We start from the raw sequence: 18649 nt of genomic DNA on the forward strand, positions 1-18649 counted from the left end.
AATATTAATATGCAACTGTTTTAACATATTCATGAAGCATTCGTACTATACCTCATCATCTTTCTTCTTTCTGAGTCTCTATGGGAAAGGTGGCAGTTGTATTCTTACGGTCCTCTATTCTTTTAGCTCTGAGGTGGACACAATCTCTGGGTCCATCACTTTTTTTTCTTCTGTTTCTTTTCGAGTCACCGCAATCTCTGGTTCCAGCGTAATTGGAGCAGTCCGGCTAGGCTCCTTCTTCTCCCCTGCCACAGTCTTTCCATTTCACAACGTCACGACTTGACATTGCTCTTTATCCATACCCCCTGGGTTGCATGAGAGTTCGGTTGAACTTGGCAGGGCCCCTTATGGTCTGTTCTTGAGTTCGCCCGCAATCTGGACTATCTGAATTTCCAGATTACAAATGGACGTCGCTTGGTTTTGAAGCACAGTTTCGTTCTTTTCAATTTATTGCTTCAACAAACTTTCCAAAGAGAAAGATTGCACCTGCAAACTGCTGGCTTGATTACTCGTTTGACCGTTGATTCGCTGGAAAAATCCGAGTGGCCCTTCTTTCTGCACCACTGATTGGAAATTTTGCTGATGATTTTTTCACGTGAAATTGGGGTGGTTTCTCCACCCAGGGTTGTACGTGTTAGAAAACGAATTATACTTCACAACATAAATTGACTGTGGGTTTTGTGGGCATTCTTCCATTACGTGTACTTCACCGCAAGTAGCACACCTTGCGGTCGTCTGGTTGATTGCGTTCACTTGCCCACTTTACGTTGTTGGGTTGTTGATTGCAATTCCCTGTATCAAGTTCATCATCACAGTCATTTGACTCTGAAGGGATGTGATGGCACCATTATTCACATCACTATCCTTGCTTTTCAGTCTTTGATCGTCTTCTCTCCAATCTTCATGGTTTTTAGAAATGCGATCAAGGATGTTCTTGGCCTCATCATAAGTTTTATCTAGTAGACCTTCAATGGCTGTCGCATTGGTAGCGGTCTGCGAAGCAGGGTTTAATCCATGATAAAAAAAAATCTCCATCTGCAAGCAGTCTGGTAAGCCGTTATGCGGGCAATCTCTTACCAACCTCTTAAACCTCGCCCAAGCATCGCTGAGCGATTCATCAATATCCTATTCAAAATTCGTAATTAACTTCTTCCTTCTTGCGTTCTCATTGGAGGGAAGCATTTCTTCATGAACTTTTCCACGACTTGTTCCCACGAAGTTATCTCTCCCGGTTCGAGAGAATAAGCCCATTTTCTTGCTTGATCACATAAGGAAAATGGGAACAATGTTAGTCGAACCTCCTCAGTGGAGATATTCGGGAACACAAAAGTGTTGCAAATCTCTTTGAAACTCCGGAGGTGGGGGTGCGGGTCCTCATCATACCTTCCACCAAACTGTCTGGCAGTTTGGATCATCTACAACATCACCGACTTCATTTTGAATCTGATACATCAAGAGCGGGCCTCATGATTACTGGGGAGAAATCATAGAGGTTGGGCGATGCATAGTCCCAAATGGGCCTATTGCAGTCGTTTTCCAATAGGATGGGATTTGCCATGACATCATTTTCATTTGGTGCTCCATTTCCAAGTTATTCTGCCATGTTATCTTTCTCTTGTTGTTGTTGTTGGCGACCTCTCTCAATCTTCGTCGGAACGTTCTTTAAATCTCTGGGTCGTAATTTGCCAGAGATTGAAAGCTGCAAAGAAATCAGAAAAATTATCGTTAGCACATTATATTGCCAAAGTCCCTAGAAACGACGCCAAAAACTTGATACATTATTTTATGCGATGAAATAATGGAAGGATTGCGTTGGTGGAAAATGCGTTGTGCAAATGAGTTTTCTAAGCAAGACCCAAGTATAAATCCTACTGAGTTTCCTGGTAAGCCCAGGATCGAACTCAAGGACTAAGGAACAAATATGCATAATTTTGGGATCACTTTGCGGTAACAAGTAAATCAAAGAGTTGGTTGGTTTACTGTTTACAATATAAAAAGGTATGCAGCGAATTTAAGAAAAGAATGATTATACGACAGATGCACTGAGTATACAGCGGAATAGGTTGAGAAGGTCTTTAGCTAGCATTTCCCGAGAACGCGATCAAACTATGCGATCATGCTACACTCATGTGACAGCAAATCATTTTTCAATGCAAACGCGGTGGCTCCTAATTTTAGGATGCATGTGATGAATGCGATAATGTCTATAGAGCTTATTCCTAAGTCTCTACTTCTTGCTTATGCGATGATGCAAGATGCACACAAGGACAAGATAACCGCATACAATCATAACCTATCTCTAGGATGCATGCGATGCGTTAATAGCAAACAACGCTTATTCCTAAGCTCCTATCTCTTGATTATGCGTTTCTAATCTAGCTCTCCCGAGCCTAGATTCTAACTTGACTTTTCCAAGCCTAGATTCTATCCTTAGACTACCCTCCCGAGTATCTCTAATGGACAAATGACGCATACATAATACAAGATAATCGTATAGAATAAAGATCCCCAGTTATGCTAAGTGTTTCTCAACCCATTCGAAAATTTTAGCTACTCATACGTAATGTTTAGAGAGTGAACAGATATAAAGATGTAATTTCCATTTCTATAAATAAGTTCAGAGTACAAAATGATAATAGAAATAAGGGTAGAGAGCATGGTATCAATTCCTTGCTTCCCAATGCTTTTATATTGTTATCTCTATTCTGCTCAAAAGAAGTTCTTCCTTCCGCAAGAGTCGGCCCTCTCTCTGGTTTCAACGCTTCCAGCACTCTTCTAAGTTCACCGGAACGATCTCTCGGTATAATCTCCTTTCACTTGTTTCCGCCTTCTAAGCAAAACAAAACTATGAATAGGGCTACTTCTATCTAAAGGAAAAATTATCTAACTAGACGAACTCCTAGAACTGAAGGTGGCCTCTGGTATTTATAGAGCTTTGGGGTGAAAGACTTCTTCTCTCTTATGATTGCACTGATGGGATGGCATTAATTCTCTGTCTGATGCGTCGAATATTTGTCACCGAAAAGTTGAGTGTATTTGCTACAGTAGTTTGTTAACGGCTTGTCAACTTAATTCAGAATTGACCATCATCAACTTTCTGTCTCATCGTGATTTATTACGTTTTTCACCCAGATGCGCCCACCATGATACGTCGGCAACCTTCTTGAGCAGATATTTGTGAGCACAATTTGATCGCATAGCCTTGCATCAACACAATCTCTTAATTCGTTCGGACGTTAATTTCTGTGGATCGCATTTTCGCCTTGCATCAACGCATTTTTTGCTCAAAAATACATAAGTTAGCTATTTTAATGCGATGGACGCATGCAACCACAATATTGTGAACTTAATGCTTTTAGACACAATATTGTATATTTTTATCATTGCAATCCTGCATTGTTTTATGAATTTGCGCTGTAATAACGTGCATTTCTGCCCATTATCAATCATATCCATAATCAATTATATATTAATGACATTATTATATAGTTTCCTCAAATTAATTTGAACAATTCAAATTATCCCTCTCAAGTATCTTATAGTGAGCTAACGATAGGACCTAATAGACCTGCAGATCAGAAGCTCCAACAATATGAGATTAATTGGCTAAACTCATTAATCAAATTAATCAATATTAATTAACTGTGGGTATACTCCACTAAAGACCCACAACTGCACTCTTCTCACTACATATATATTTATATGTTCACAGATATAGACCAATACCAGCAAATTAGTCCTTCATGAGTGTTTATAACTCCAACTGGGTCAAATTATCATTTTACTCTTTGGTTACCTCTGACTTCTTAAGTACTAGTGCTTCTCTAATGAACAATCTGTTTATGGTCCAACCAATAAACAGAAACTTCTCTCAGGCCAATGAAAGGGTAGAACTCTTTGTTTAAGTCCCGGAGATACTACTTAAGGGAATATTCATCTACTTACCCTTAAAGTGGGAAGGAGTAAATTTTATCTTGTATTATTATGTTCCTAGCTCCTCACTCGATTTTGTCCCTAAAATGGTAGACATATTGGGTCGGTGATTTGGCCACCCTTACCCATACAAATCAAAGGACAATCCCTTGCGAACAGGAGTTCATAATATACTTAGGATTAATACTAAGTCGCCTAGGTCATCCTAATGAAATAGGAGCTTAGCTAGTCAACAGTGCTACATCTAATAGTTACTATTTTGCAGTCCAGTCTTATGCAAACTTATTGCATAGGATACCCCCACTCGCATGTCACCTATAAGAACAAGTTGGATCATTACATTTGTATCAAATACAAAGTGGGCAATATCCGTAGTGTTACCAAGATAAGGTACCCAACCTTAACCCTATACTATAGACCTTTTAGGTTGTATCTTGAACATTGATCCATATATGTCTCCACATATAGTTCAAGACTCATAAGACAGGCTTGGATGTTGGTTTATTGGATTTAGGGTTATTAAGACAAAATAGACTACAATACAAGCAATGACATTTATTGAATTAACATTCATAACTCTTTATTGATAACAGTTAATTAATAACATTTATTATCACGAGTTTCAGGACATAAAACCCAACATATGCGTCTAAGAATGGACCATGCGACCAACTATGCTATAGAATGAAGAAGTGTGTATTGGCCTAAGGGATGCTCAAGGCTTAAAAGGTTAAGAAGGGAGCTAACTAAGTGTGAGTGGCTTCTACCTCTCAAAGTATTCCAAAGTGTATGCTTTTACTGGTTTTCAAATTTTAGCATGTTTGAAAATGACTAAGTATAGTATGTTTGATGAATGAAATCAAAGCATACTTTAGATGAGTTAGTACTCAAAACATGTTTAAGTTTTCTTAAAGACTAGAGTTGAATGCATAAGGGTTTTATAGAGACTATTAACTCATGTTTTATTTAAGGTATCAAAGTTTTAAAAGGAAGCTAAAGCACGAATTTCTTAACAAAGCTAGAAGATGTTTTACCTAAATGCATTGCTTAGTGTCAAACATCATGTCCACACAAGGTTTGAAGTTATATGAGTTTGATGTTCTCAGAGCATACTAAACAATGAGATAGCCTTTCATAAGCTTTGTGCTTCAATATCTTTAAAGTATGTTTATGTATAAAAATTTCTTAGTTGAGCTAGAAGCTCCTAAGTTTTCAAATACACATTTAAATACATGAATGATTTCAAAGGAAAGTTTATGAACCATAGTTATGCAAAGTTTAAATATGATTTGAAAAATATAAGCATTCCTAATGATAATGAATTCTATGATGATAGCCATTTGAAATGCTATGTTTTATGAGGAATGCTAATTTGTTATGCAAAGTTTGGTTATGAAATTATGTTTTGGTACCCTAGTTATGAAACCTGGTATTGAAGGTTGTGAAGGTATCAGGGTCCCGATTACCGAAAGAGACGAAGGCATGTAGGGTTGATTTCACTCTAATGCTGAAGGAGATGAAGGTAACCTAGGGAAATCTCTACGTGCATGGAAGATTATTATCGACACTTCTGGTGATGTAGAATTCCACCTTAGCTAAGGTTTTCGACGTTGGAGATATTGAGCAAAAGAGGCTCCACCCAACTAAGGTTTAAAAGGGGTACAAAGATTTTATATGATGGTTTCATAAAATGCTCTCAGGGTTTTCAGAGTTATTATTATTATTTTATTATTTGACGAGCTTAGTGAAAAGCCTGTTTTAAACCCTGAAACTATGAGGATGTTTTTAGTTTATATTTGCATTATGAATCTTCCAGTTTAGCATATTATGTTATAAGTCTGGAAGTCTATGATTTAAGTAGACTTTGGTTTTCACTAAGTTATTTGAGAGTACGATGTTTTTATTTACTATACATTTCAAAGAGTTTTTTAAGTTTAAGCTGGAAGAACATGCTAGTGATTTAGAGAGTTGCTTGAAAAATGGATTTCCATAGTAAAAGCTTGTGTTCTTAAATATGCCACTCACTGGGCTCCTTAACTCACGCTTTCCCATGTTTTTGTCCCCCCTCCCCCCTCCCCCCAGGTAGCAGAAAAAGTTTCAGGATTTCAGGATTTCGAGTTGTTTGACAAAGAAGGTATGGTCTGCCACCGTCTTAAAGTGTTCATCAGTCAGGTGTTAACATGAAAGTGGTCGATAATTGGATAGTCTCTACAGAGTTAGAGTCAGGATGTTTTATAAGACGTTAATCCCCACCATCGTAATGTGATAATAAGTTATGTTGAGTTCTGTGACAGTTATGATGTTTTACAGGTTCAGTTGACAGAAGATGTCATAAGAGGGATCTGCGGTCTCACATCTCCTCTTAGGTTAAAAAGATAATTTGGGAGGGGATGTGACATAGGTTGATAATTTTTGTTGTTTATAATAAAAGTGTATTTAAGAATCTTTCTTAATAAGACGTTATAACATCTTATTTGCTTGTTTGAGTGTACCTTGAACTTTTGCAATTTTGAATTTATTATTATTATTAATTCGTTTTTTCACTTTTACAAAAGGAATGTTCTTTTGCTATTTTTTTAAATAAAAAATTAAAATCCATTATTTCTCCTGTCAGGTTATAAAAACTTAGATCAAATATATGTTACACACAAAATTGAAAGCTCATAACATATTTAGTCAAAAAAATGAACCATTTATAGACAATTGCAAAATTAGACATAGAACTTGTGATTTAAGAAGGTAAGAAGCATGTAATTTGCCTCGAATTTGAATTGTAAGTTTTAACTTGTAAGAGAGAGAGATAAATGATTGGATTAAGGTAATAAAGATACATATTCAAAATCCAAATTTTCAACCGCACCGCGTTCTTCTCTGTCTGTTCCTTAGATATAAAAAATTGTAAGAAACCAAAAAGGTTCTCACAAAGCACGAGCACGAGCACAATGGATTGGGATGAACATGACCCACTTTGATTTACCGAAGAAGAAGAAGAAGAGGAAGAGGAGGAGGAAGCAGAAGAAGAAGAAGGAACAATATAATCAATAATCAATAGACTCTCTTTATTGTAAGAGGAAGCCTTCCAATCCATGGAACTCCCCATTCCCACTAATCAAATGGCTTCCTCTTCCAACCCCACCGCCCCATTTCGCGGTTCCTTCCACCGTCGAGCTCATTCCGAGGTCCATTTCCGGATTCCCGACGATCTCGATCTTGTTTCCGACCCTTTCGACGGCCCTTCTTCCGGATTTGGAGATCTGGGCTTGGAGGATGATCTCTTGTGCACTTTCATGGACATCGAGAAGATCGGATCCAAAATCGAAAATGGGTCTTCGTCGAATCCTGAAATGGCTGGCGGTGGTACTGCGGCAGAGAATGTTGAAGGGGAGAAAATCTCCCGCCCCAGGCACCGTCATAGCAATTCTGCAGATGGGTCTTCCATTATGGAGTCTATTGAGGCTAAGAAGGCCATGGATCCTGATAAGCTTGCTGAGTTGTGGACTATTGATCCTAAACGTGCCAAGAGGTTTTGTACTATTCTATTGTAATGTGCCTATTTGTTTTTAGGTTCTGCAATTACAATGTGTTATGTAATCTCATTCTTGAATGTGTTGCTTGACGATTGGACTTTTGTTTCATGGCTGGAAGATCGAATTACTGAATGTTTTTTTCCCCCTAGGATGCATTGTGTTTACATTTCAGTGAATGGGAATTAGTTCAATTTCTGATGGTTGGATGAGTTTTGGATGTATAGAGAGAGAGTCTGTGATGATTGATCATGTATTGGGGGGATTTAGTTATATGTATGAGACTGGTTTTAGTTGGTTAATATGAGAGATTCTTGTGATATTAGATCTTACTAAGTTATTGACAACCAGATATTGTAGGGCCACTATGTGGGGTTTGAACCTATGCTTCCAAATTTCAAAGTCTCTTTAACCATTTTCCTTTTGCCTCAATGACCATTAGGCCAACTCATAGCGGTTCTTCAAATTCGATAATTCCAAATCATGTCCCTACTTTGTCAATCGAGGAATGGGAAAAACATGTATTATCTTAATCTATACCTTCTTAATCAGATGTCTGCTTGGACATTCTAAGCTTGTTTAACTGCTAATGCAGCTGTTTGTGTGGTCTTTTCCTTTTTCTAGTTTGTTAAAATTTTTGCAACTGGTTTTATCTATCCTTAGTAATTCATTTGCAGGATTTTGGCAAATAGACAGTCTGCTGCTCGGTCAAAAGAGAGGAAAGCTCGCTACATAATGGAACTTGAGAGAAAAGTTCAAAGCCTTCAGACCGAAGCGACAACTCTCTCTGCACAGCTCACGTTGTACCAGGTTTTAATTTTTCACCGATCTCATTTTTGGCTCTTACTATGATCAAGGTTTACATATCTAGAATCTGAAAGTCCATATAACATTAGGAAGGAAATTTTCTGCCATTATTTGCTTATACGGTTCAGTGTTGTTGTTCCTTGCTATGAGATCTCTTGGCTTTTCTCGTTAAGAGATGTAATAGATTTGTATTAAAGTCACAGGAGTAACCCCTCAAAAAGATTGATGAAGAAAGATAGAGAAATCATAGAGTCCCTATGCAAGGTGGTGGAAGAGGACTTAGTACATTCTCCCAAAAATTATAAACAAAGATAAAAGAAGGAAAAGGAAAGAATCTTTAAAAGTACTGTTGTTTCTGAAAGTGGTTTTCTTATATATATGTGTGTATTTTTATTTATTATTAAAATTTGTCTTTTCAAAATAAACAAATAAACTTTGCTTGGAGAAAAACATGAGAGTTGGGTATTATTAAACCACCACATGCCATTTAAGTTCGAGAAATTTTCAATTTTGATTTTGTACATTGAGTGTCCTTCTCTATTACTTCTGGAAAGTTGCTTTTGGAATCAGGGGAAGGTAATGGAGTGCCCTCCTCCGTCCAAGCTTTATTTAGTTATTAATGTTGTTACTATCAATATTGTTAGTAAACGTATTCTTTTAAAAATGAGATGTAATTATATTTCTTTTATGGAGAAATTTATTCTCTTACCAAATTCTTGAAAAGAAATTGAAATTTTGTAATTTTATTTTAATTCATTGTAAAATTTATATTATAATAACTTATCATGTCCTATGGATTTAACATTGATTTTCTTCTTTTGAATCACACTTTTGGGCCTTGAACTTTTATAAAAGTAATTCTTTATTCTTAAACAATTTAGTTCTTAAACTTTAGTATATAATAATTTAGTTCATGTATTTTCAAATTTGCAATTAAATATCTACAGTGAAAAATCCATCAAAATTAATCGTCAATTTTTATTATGTAACAATTTATAGTCTTTGTAGATTATAAACACATTTGGCCCTTAATCAATTTTTTGATCTACATATGTAAAGTATCTCACTAAACTTAATAATACTTTTCATGATAGGGACTAAGTCCTTACAACATTTAAAGCACAAATATTATAAATTATTACAATTTTGAAATTACAAGGACTAAATCATTACAAACTATAGTTTTGAAATTAAATTTTTACTTTAATGAATGTTCAAGGATCAATGGTATTTTTTAACCTAGATTTTTTCATTTTTTAAAAATATTTGAAAAGTTGAACATGGAAAACCTACAAATAATTTATTTTTTCTTACCTATGTTAGAAATATACTCTTTGATCTTTAATCCTTATATTATTCTTCTCAACTTTGAAACATGATTTTGATTTCTTTTATATAACTTTTATGCCCGTGAAACATTGAATTGAAATATATTTTCTAGTTAAAAGATAAGAAAATTTTTAGTTTTAATCTTCGCATTTAGTGAAGTGAGTTAAATTTTAATTTAGTCAAATTGAATCTTTGACTAATTAAGGGGTGAAATTAATATCCTTTATTAGTTGAGTTATTATTTTATTATTATTTTTTAAAAAAGATCTGTGACTAGTTGGGGGCATTCTTGTGGCTAGATTAGGCTACTTTTGTAAGTATTGGTTCTTTAGCTATGCCAAATGCTTTTTATTTTTGCTTGAGCATTTTAATGTCGAGGTTATGTATTTCTTTAGCTGCTTTGATGAGATCTTTAGGTGATTTAGTGTGTGGTTGTTTGAGCTATTTGGTTGGAAAGAAATAGGCTAAACTCTTAGGGATATCTTCTCAACTAGAGACCTCTATAGAACTGCAAGGGTTTCTAGCTGGTGTACTCTTTGTAACTAATCCTCTTCTAAAATTTTAGATCTAAAACCTTCTTCAGGGTGTAGGGGTGAGGGCTTGATATGTTTGGAGTTGCCTTCTAGGGTCTATGGTTCTAGCCCTAGGTGGAAAGCTTTGGTCATGTTTGATAACAATTTCATTTATAATTTCTGTTTTTGAACATAACATTCTGCATGTTTCTCACAATTTCTTTACTACGAGTTCATCTCTTGAAGATATGTTTGAATTTTTAGTCAAATTTTAAAAACAAACCGGTTTCTAAAAACTACTTTTTTCATCAAAATTTGGCTTGGATTTTGATAACTCTAGAATTAGATAACAGAGCCAAAAAGACTCGTTGATGGAAGTAATGTTTTTGAGCTAAATTTTCAAAAATCAAATAGCTGTCAAATGGGCTTCCAGTGATTCATAGAGCTTAATAAACTTTCACTCTTTTTCACATATAATTACCTTCTAATATCCTGGTTATGAAAGAAAAACCTTTATTTTCCACAATAAAATGGACAAGGGCAGCTAATCTGAAACTTGCTGAATGTATGCTTCAATTGACATTATGATTTCAACTTTTCCTGAAAAAGCAATAGGCGAAAGTTCTGATATGGTTATAGTGTTTACTTTTTCTCTAAAATTAAAAATGTGATTGTAGAGTTTCACTTTTATTTCATATATTTTGCCTTTTAGTGGCCTTCACTTAAAAAGGTTGTTGGTGCTTCGAGAGGAGTTAATGATGGAGACTTCCTCTTTATTATGGAAAAAGGATACAAATGGGAATATCCTCAAAGTTTTGTTGGTAAATAGAAAAAGTGAAAAAGGTGGTAAGACTGAGGAATGATTACTGAGTGTACTAATAGGAGTTTCCAAAAGGAGTTTTTTGTCCATTCACCACATCACATCACCTTACCTTTTCTTGTTTCTCTTTCTCTTTTTTTTTTTTTTTTTAATAACTGAAACAAGACTTTTCATTGAAATAATGAATGAATCTAATGCTCAAAGTATATAAGAGGAAACAATAATAAAAATCTTCTAACTTGCCAATACAGTGCAAGAATCATAATACAAAACATAGACTAAAGCTGTGAAGAAGAAGTAAAAACAATTTGGTTGAACAGAAATCTTAAGGTGAATAATCATCAACATGCTTAGCTATTGAATCACTTGATAAGACTTTAGTTTGACCTCCACTTTCTCCTTATAAGTACCAAAATCTACCTTCAGTGTGGGCTTTCCTTCCCCTATCTCACCTTCCAATATCATTTCTTCATCTTACTCTCTCACAAATGTCACTTCATAAAGGAACTAGAGTGATGACATGAATATTGTCAAAGTCAGAATAAAAGGAACATTACAAAAATTATTATCATCAATTTTGGATTGTAACTGCATGCTCAACATCCCATTTTGTTAACTTCAGCTTGACTTGTGCTAATCCTAGTTTTCCAAGTTATGACTGCTTGTCTAACTTTCAAATGTTGTGATGTTTGTGAAGTAGTGATATAGCATGGTCAGGAGTTGGACACAAGCATATGAATGAAAAATAGGCTTCAGAGTATTTACTATTTATCTAATTAATTTAGCTCTATTTGGTAATCATTTGGTTTTTTAAAATTAAATTTACAAACACTACTTTTACCTATGCATTTTTTCGTTTTGTTATCCACTTGTTAGGGATGCTTAAATCCAAGCCAAATTTTAAATACTTGAAAAAGTATTTTTTTAAAATTTTAGCTTTTGTTTTTGGAATTTAGCTGTGAATTTGAAAACAAATACAATTTTCTAAAACAAAAAATCAGATGGTTATCAAAACGGTGCCTTTAATTTTTCTGGTTACTTAAAATAATTTTTGTCTAAAGCTATATGAGGTTTTATGTTAGAGACTTTTTCTAATATGCTCCCCACCCCAAAAATAAAATGAAGAAAAGGATTCTTACTTTTTTCCTTTGATCATTTCATCTTTTCTTCATGTTCTTTCTATCAGAGAGATACCACTGGGCTTTCATCCGAAAACTCAGAGCTCAAACTTCGTTTACAAGCTATGGAACAGCAAGCCCATTTACGCGATGGTATGCATCCACGTACACGCTGTCTATTATTATTGACCCGACCCTCTTTGTTTAGCTTTTAGATGTCTATGAATAATGTGATATCCATCTTCACGTCTGCTATCTGTTTTTCTTTTTTTATTCATAACTGTCATGTGTCCAAGTAGGGTCTGTTTTAAATCCACCTACTTAGATGCTGCCTTATCCAGATTTTGATGATCTTGAATAAATGTTAGAATTTAAGAGCTGTTGATGTCTATATTTGCACATTAATCTGGTCACCTTGATACTTCATCTTCACCTTAGGTTGCAGGAGAAAGTCTTGCCTTTGGACCAGCTTTTATTGTGCATTATAGTGATATTCTTGCTTTACGGTTGAACAAAAAATAACGCAGTATAAATTTGTTTGATGACTTTTCGTAATATACAGCTCTAAATGAAGCTTTGAAAAAAGAAGTCGAGCGGCTCAAGATCGCGACGGGAGAAGTAATGACAGCTACAGATTCGTATAACTTTGGAATGCCTCAAGTTTCATATCCCCAATCTTGCTTTTCACACCAACCGCAACCTGGACAACACAGCGCACAGAGGACGATGCAAAGGCCCCAAGTTCATCCATTCCATTCTAGTTTACCGAACCCACATCAGGCTTTGTTTGTTGCATCGCACCAGCCTTATGCCTTAACAGAAATATTTCAGCAGGATCCTATTGCCCGATTACAGGGTCTTGAAATAGGTAGCAGAGGCACAGAAATAAAGCCAGAAGGCTCCTCAATATCCGTCAGTGAAAGTAGCAGCACATTTTAACCTAAATTTTTTTGCCAACCTATGCTTCGACCGACCTCCCAGTGAAAAGATGGCTTGTTCATAGATTGACCCTGATGACAGAAAATATTTTTTCCCACATCATTTGTATGTTGTTCGTTCTTTTCTTCATTTATCACGTTCGGGGTACTCGATGGGATAGATAAAATTATTCCTGTGATAGAAAGAGAAGCTTTCTCTTGGCTGGAATTCTGTTTCATAGTCCCATTTGCTGTCATCCAAAACATTGTTTCTTCCGGTAAAGGAAGTTCATGCTTCATTATTCAACACATAGCTTGGTCCTTAGTTGCAGCTATAGATTTGTTTGAATACTGAAAGATCATGAGAATGAAAATGACCATTTATGTGATTCTTTTTTTCTGAATGAAAACTAAAACGACGATGATGATGATGATGATTTTTGTCTTCAATGCTCTCTGTTGTTCATTTGTTAGTGATCCCTTGTATAAGGTGAATGTATTATACAGGTAGGTGGGGACAAGTAAATTACTAAATTGTCCACATTTGAAGGGTCATTAGGGTCCCTCTTGGGGATGCCATTAAAGGCCACATGGTAGGGTTGTAATAAAAAACCCCTTAAATCTGCATCCAAGGGAAAAGCTCATGTGACTGACATTTGTGGTTGTTATTCTTAGGTCCATTTTAATAATCACTATTTCTATGATTGTGACCTTTCTAAGGGTGACTTTGAGAATTTTTTCTTTTTTTTTTTCGTATTTATTGGAAGAGAAAGAAAAAATACACTTGTTTTGTTCTTCTATGATGTTGAGTTAATATTGGCTAAAAGTGCTCTTCAATATTTAATTCTGGATGTTCTTTAGAAATTGATTCTCCAGAAAGTACCTTATTTATTATTATTATTTTTCCAAAATTACTTTGTTATAAGTATCTATCCATTGATTGTTTGAAAAGTTCATTTAAGTGATTAAATTGACCCCTTTTTTTTTTTTTTTTTGATGTTTAGTTACATTGAAGAATTTGTTGTCTTTGGAAATTCTTTCTCAAGAATATATCTTTATTGAATTTAGGGTGTGTTTAGAATACATTTTCAACTGTTTAATTTAAAAAATAAGTCATCTTGGAAGACATTGAAGTGTTTGATAATCACTCAAAATAGCTTCTTAAGTCTATTTAATCAATTTTTATCAAAAGTATTTAAATAAAAATGAATTTTTTATCTAAAAAAAAAAACACTTGTTGGGTTGTATGTCCTAAAACTCGCTAGTCTATAAAAACATATTCTATTTGTAATAAAGATGTTATTGACGTTTATTAAACAAGATTGTTGTTAAATATATAAATTGTACTAGTAAAGATTAAATCCAATAAACAAAAGATCTATGGCTGCTACATGAATACTTAAACTTTATGTGGAGACATAAGAGTGGATCAAGTTCAAGTAAATAGCCAAATGATCTATAGTATACGAATAAGGTTAAGTACTTTATTCTAATAACACAATTGGATGCAACCCACTTGGTAAATGTTACAATGATTGTAAAGTGATGCAAATGAAGTGATCCTAATTCGTTCATGTAGAGACATGCGAGTGGGGGCATCCTATGTAATGAGTTTGCGTAAGACCCGACCTAAAAATAAGTCACTCTTACTTTATAACGATCGTTTACTGTTAAAACGGACTATTTCAATTTGATGACCTAGAGTAACTCGATCTTAATCTTAAGCTAACTATGAATTCCTGTTTATTTGGAATTATCCTTTGATATGCATAAGTGAAAGTAGTTCAACAACATTGCTCAATAAGCCTCCCATTTTGAGGATAAAATTGGATAGATAACTGGGGACATAGCCCTGCAAGATGGAATTCGCTTCTATCCAATTTAGGGTTAGCATATGGGTTGTTCTCTTAAGTATTGATCCATGGTCTTAAACAAAGGGGTCTTGCCCTTTCATGATAGAGACGGACATGGTTTATTAGTTAGACTATAAACTAATTGTTCAATAGAGGATCAGTGGTGACTTAAGGAGCAAGATATATTACAGGGGTAAATTGGTAGTTTTGACCTAGCTGTAAATACGAACGATCTGTGAAAGATCGACTTACTAATTATGGTTAAATCAAGTTGATAGAAATATATCTACAGTGAGGAGAGTACAACTACTGAGCTATAGTGGTATGTCTTGATATGTCTCAATAGTTAACGAATATTGAATAATTTGGTTTAAAGAGTTTAGCCAAATAATCTCAAGTCGTTGGAGCTCATGATCTGTAGGTTCATAAAGTTCCTCTACTAACTCGTAAAAGATTAAACATTGGGTTAGAAGATTGAGCAAACTTGAAGTATTCAATTTTCTATTTAGGGTTTGAATTTGAAATGTTCAATTTCAATTTAGGGTTTGGATAATTATATTCGATATAATTAACGTTTAGTTGTAATTAGACATAATTTGAGAGTTCAAAATATTTAAATATTTATTTAAATATTGATTACATGAATAGGATTCATGTTTAAATTAGGTGTTTTATTAATTTAATATTTGATATTAAATTATTATTATTTAATTAATTAATTAAATTAAATTAAATTCATTTTAAAAAAAGAAGAGATTCAATTTTAGAAATTGAATTTAAATTAGATTTAATTTAGTTTTAAATTAAATTTGATTTTAAAATGAAAAATGAAAATTTAAAAAGGGTTTTAAATTGTCAAAGTGGATATATCCCAAAATTGGATTTTGAGTGGATTAATCCATAATTTAACACCTATCCTACTTACTAAGTGCTGAGTGAGGTGTGTACCAGTTGAATTAATTAGTGCTTGCATGTTTGAACTTAATAACAGCTTCAGTTTTGAAGTTGGACACGATCTATTTTGATAGAGATTCTGCAAAAGTTGTTTTTACTCTCAAATTCTCTCAAATCCATATGAATCCCTCCTAATTCAAAGTTCCATCACTCAAATCCAAGGATGAGAATAGTAGAGAAGATTCTCTTTGTGGTCTACTGAAGATTTAAAGGTCGAAGTCATGGAAATAAGCAAGAATTTGAAGGATTCTACAAATGTTGTACTTCTAAAACTCTTTTGTATGAAAATCTTTTTTTTTTTTTTTTTTATCATGCTTGTTAATTATAGTACTTAATGATTCTGTTAGTTTCCATGCACGTTTACTTCATCAACACTTTTTTCTTAAGTCCATCTAAAGAGACCCTTACTTTTCATTAATTGATTGTTTGAAAAGTACTTTTCAAGGGATCTTGATTTGCTGTGAAAAAATGATAATAAAAGAAAAGAATTGAAAGCATTCTCAAGATGTCATTAAAATATATATAAAAAGGGAAAATATTAACGGATAGAAAAATGTCAAACTATTTACTAAGATGGCGAGAAAAAAATATTTATAGACACCGATAGACTTCTATCAGCGTCTATGAGTGATAAACTTCTATCAGTTTCTATCCGTCTCTATAAATAGAGATTAATATTTTATTATTTTGTGTAAATAGATACACTTATTTTTCTACTTTTTAAAATATCCCATTATGCTTTTCCTAGGGTAAGTACTTTATTTTCTAAAAATATCTTTCTAAAAATTTAAAACAATACCTTTCGACAGTCCAGTATAAATCAGAATCAATTACAAATGTGGCATTTGCTGAAGTTTCAAATTCTATCTTCTAAATTTTAAAAGATTTCAATTATATTTTTAAACGTCTTTTATAACTATTTGATTTTTTTATTTTTATTTTTAAAATTAAATTTATAGATATTACTTCTACCTCCAAATTTCTTCTTTTATTATCTACTTTTTACCTGATTTAAAAACCAAGCCAAATTTTAAAAACTAAAAATAAAATAGCTTTTAAAAACATGATTTTGTTTTTAGAATTTGGCTAAGAATTCAACCATAGTATTTTAAAAAAGATACAAATTGTCGTAAGAAATGAGAAAGAAATAGACTTAATTTTTAAAAACTAAAAACAAAAAACGAGATGGTTAGTAACGAAACCTTAAGTTTTATATTTATTAAGTTGCTAGACTTTTTTTTTATATATATAATTAAACTATTATAGAAGTAGAACCATCAATCTTTAAGATAGTAATTACTATAATTGGTTAATTTAAGACTAATGCAAACATGCCAAGTGGACTAGTTTCATGCTAACGTAATGTTGGATTTTAACAAAATACTAGAAGTGTAGTTCTCCTACATTAGAAATGTTTAAGAAAGTGATGGACTACAAACATTGTAAGAGGAGCCTATGCCTTTGATTTTGTGGTGTATTATCTCAGTTGTGAGTGGTATAATACTTTTAGAGAGTGATCATGTAACTAAGGTCGGTGAGACATTTCTGTATGATTATAGTAATTTTTCACATAGCGTATTTCTTTTTTATTTCCCTCTAGTTTGGAGTTTTTCTGCATGAATTCTTGTGTTCCCAGATTTATTGTTTTCTTTTAATTTTTTCCATTATCTTTCTACTTATTCTCGCAATAGTAATGTGAGGTTTTTCCCAACACGTATTCAAAGCTCAGTCAATCAAGCATCAAATATTCTAAGATTAGATATGTATATGTTAATCTGAATGTGTTTGAACTAATCGAGATATACATTACCAACAAATAGAAAATTCAAAGGTTCGAATCTAAGCAACGAATAACACTAAAATTAGTGTCGAAAACATTTAAATTAATAATAAAAAAAAAGTAATAATGAAATTAAGAAAAGAGGATTCTGGAATAGACCATAAATGGATGTGTGCCAAAGAGTCGTATTCATATGTTGGTGTTAATTTGGTCTCTGTCGCATTTAATTACTTATGAACATTTTGTACACTTTGGAGGCCACATATCCTTTCTTTTCCTTTTCATTCATTTATTCATTTTCAAACACATCTACGTGCCCTTTTAACACACCCTTTATCTTTTTCTATATTTTTAACCTACTTTTTTTTTTTTTTTTGTTAATATTATAAATTTAATGTCAAAATTTCGGAAACTATATCGAGATGTGACGGTAACAGTATAGTGATATTAGTTAACAATTTATGTTTGAATTAATGAACATGTCTTGTCAATTTCTTATTAACGATGTTATTAACCAAAAAATGGAATATAAGAGTAATTTGTAGTTGGAGAATGTAGCTGAAATTTTGGAAGGAAAATTGATTTAAACCTAATCAAAATTTTGGACGAAAAATCAATTTTTACCTTTAAGCTTCATAATGTGTATCAATTTTCTAACTTTTTATTTCATCAAATTGAATCAGGGAATAAAGAATTACGCGTGATTATCACGTACAAAACTTATCATGGAATAAATTTATAGAAATACATTATTTTTTCTTTGAAGTCATTAATTTTATGTGTTTGCTCATGAAAATATTTAAAAGATGATTATTTAAACAAAAAGCTATATTAGCGATTGGATATATATAGATTGCAACGCTCATATAAGTTTAAAGTTTAATGATTAAACTAATTGAAAGTTTAGAATAATTTTTAATGTTATAACGTTGAATTTAGAGGATACGTGAATGAACGAAGATTATATCTGAATGAGAGATTCTAAATATATCAAAGTATGATAAAAAAAAAAGTAAAAAAGAATGGATAGTTCATAGTTACTATCTATATTAACAAGTTACACCTTTCTTTTTGGTGACTCGATTATAGAAAGTTATCCTAA

At 33.2% G+C, this 18649-nt stretch overlaps 1 protein-coding gene and 1 non-coding gene across 2 annotated transcripts; both read left to right on the forward strand.

The window, feature by feature from the left end:
• Positions 1-1051: 1051 nt before the first annotated feature.
• LOC120082269 (small nucleolar RNA R71) lies at positions 1052-1158 on the forward strand. The gene has a single exon (XR_005483105.1). It is a non-coding gene; the product is annotated as a small nucleolar RNA R71 (small nucleolar RNA).
• Positions 1159-6695: 5537 nt separating this feature from the next.
• Positions 6696-13349, forward strand: LOC120082079 (Basic-leucine zipper (bZIP) transcription factor family protein). The gene is made up of 4 exons (XM_039037300.2): positions 6696-7456; positions 8135-8267; positions 12112-12196; positions 12606-13349. Exons 1-4 carry the CDS (start codon positions 7020-7022, stop codon positions 12980-12982), a joined length of 1032 nt encoding a protein of 343 aa, XP_038893228.1. The 5' UTR covers positions 6696-7019; the 3' UTR covers positions 12983-13349.
• The last annotated feature ends 5300 nt before the right edge of the window (positions 13350-18649 follow it).

This window comes from Benincasa hispida, chromosome 7 (assembly GCF_027475165.1).
Source record: "Benincasa hispida cultivar pf3 chromosome 7, pf3_genome.v1.1, whole genome shotgun sequence".
NCBI lineage: Eukaryota > Viridiplantae > Streptophyta > Magnoliopsida > Cucurbitales > Cucurbitaceae > Benincasa > Benincasa hispida.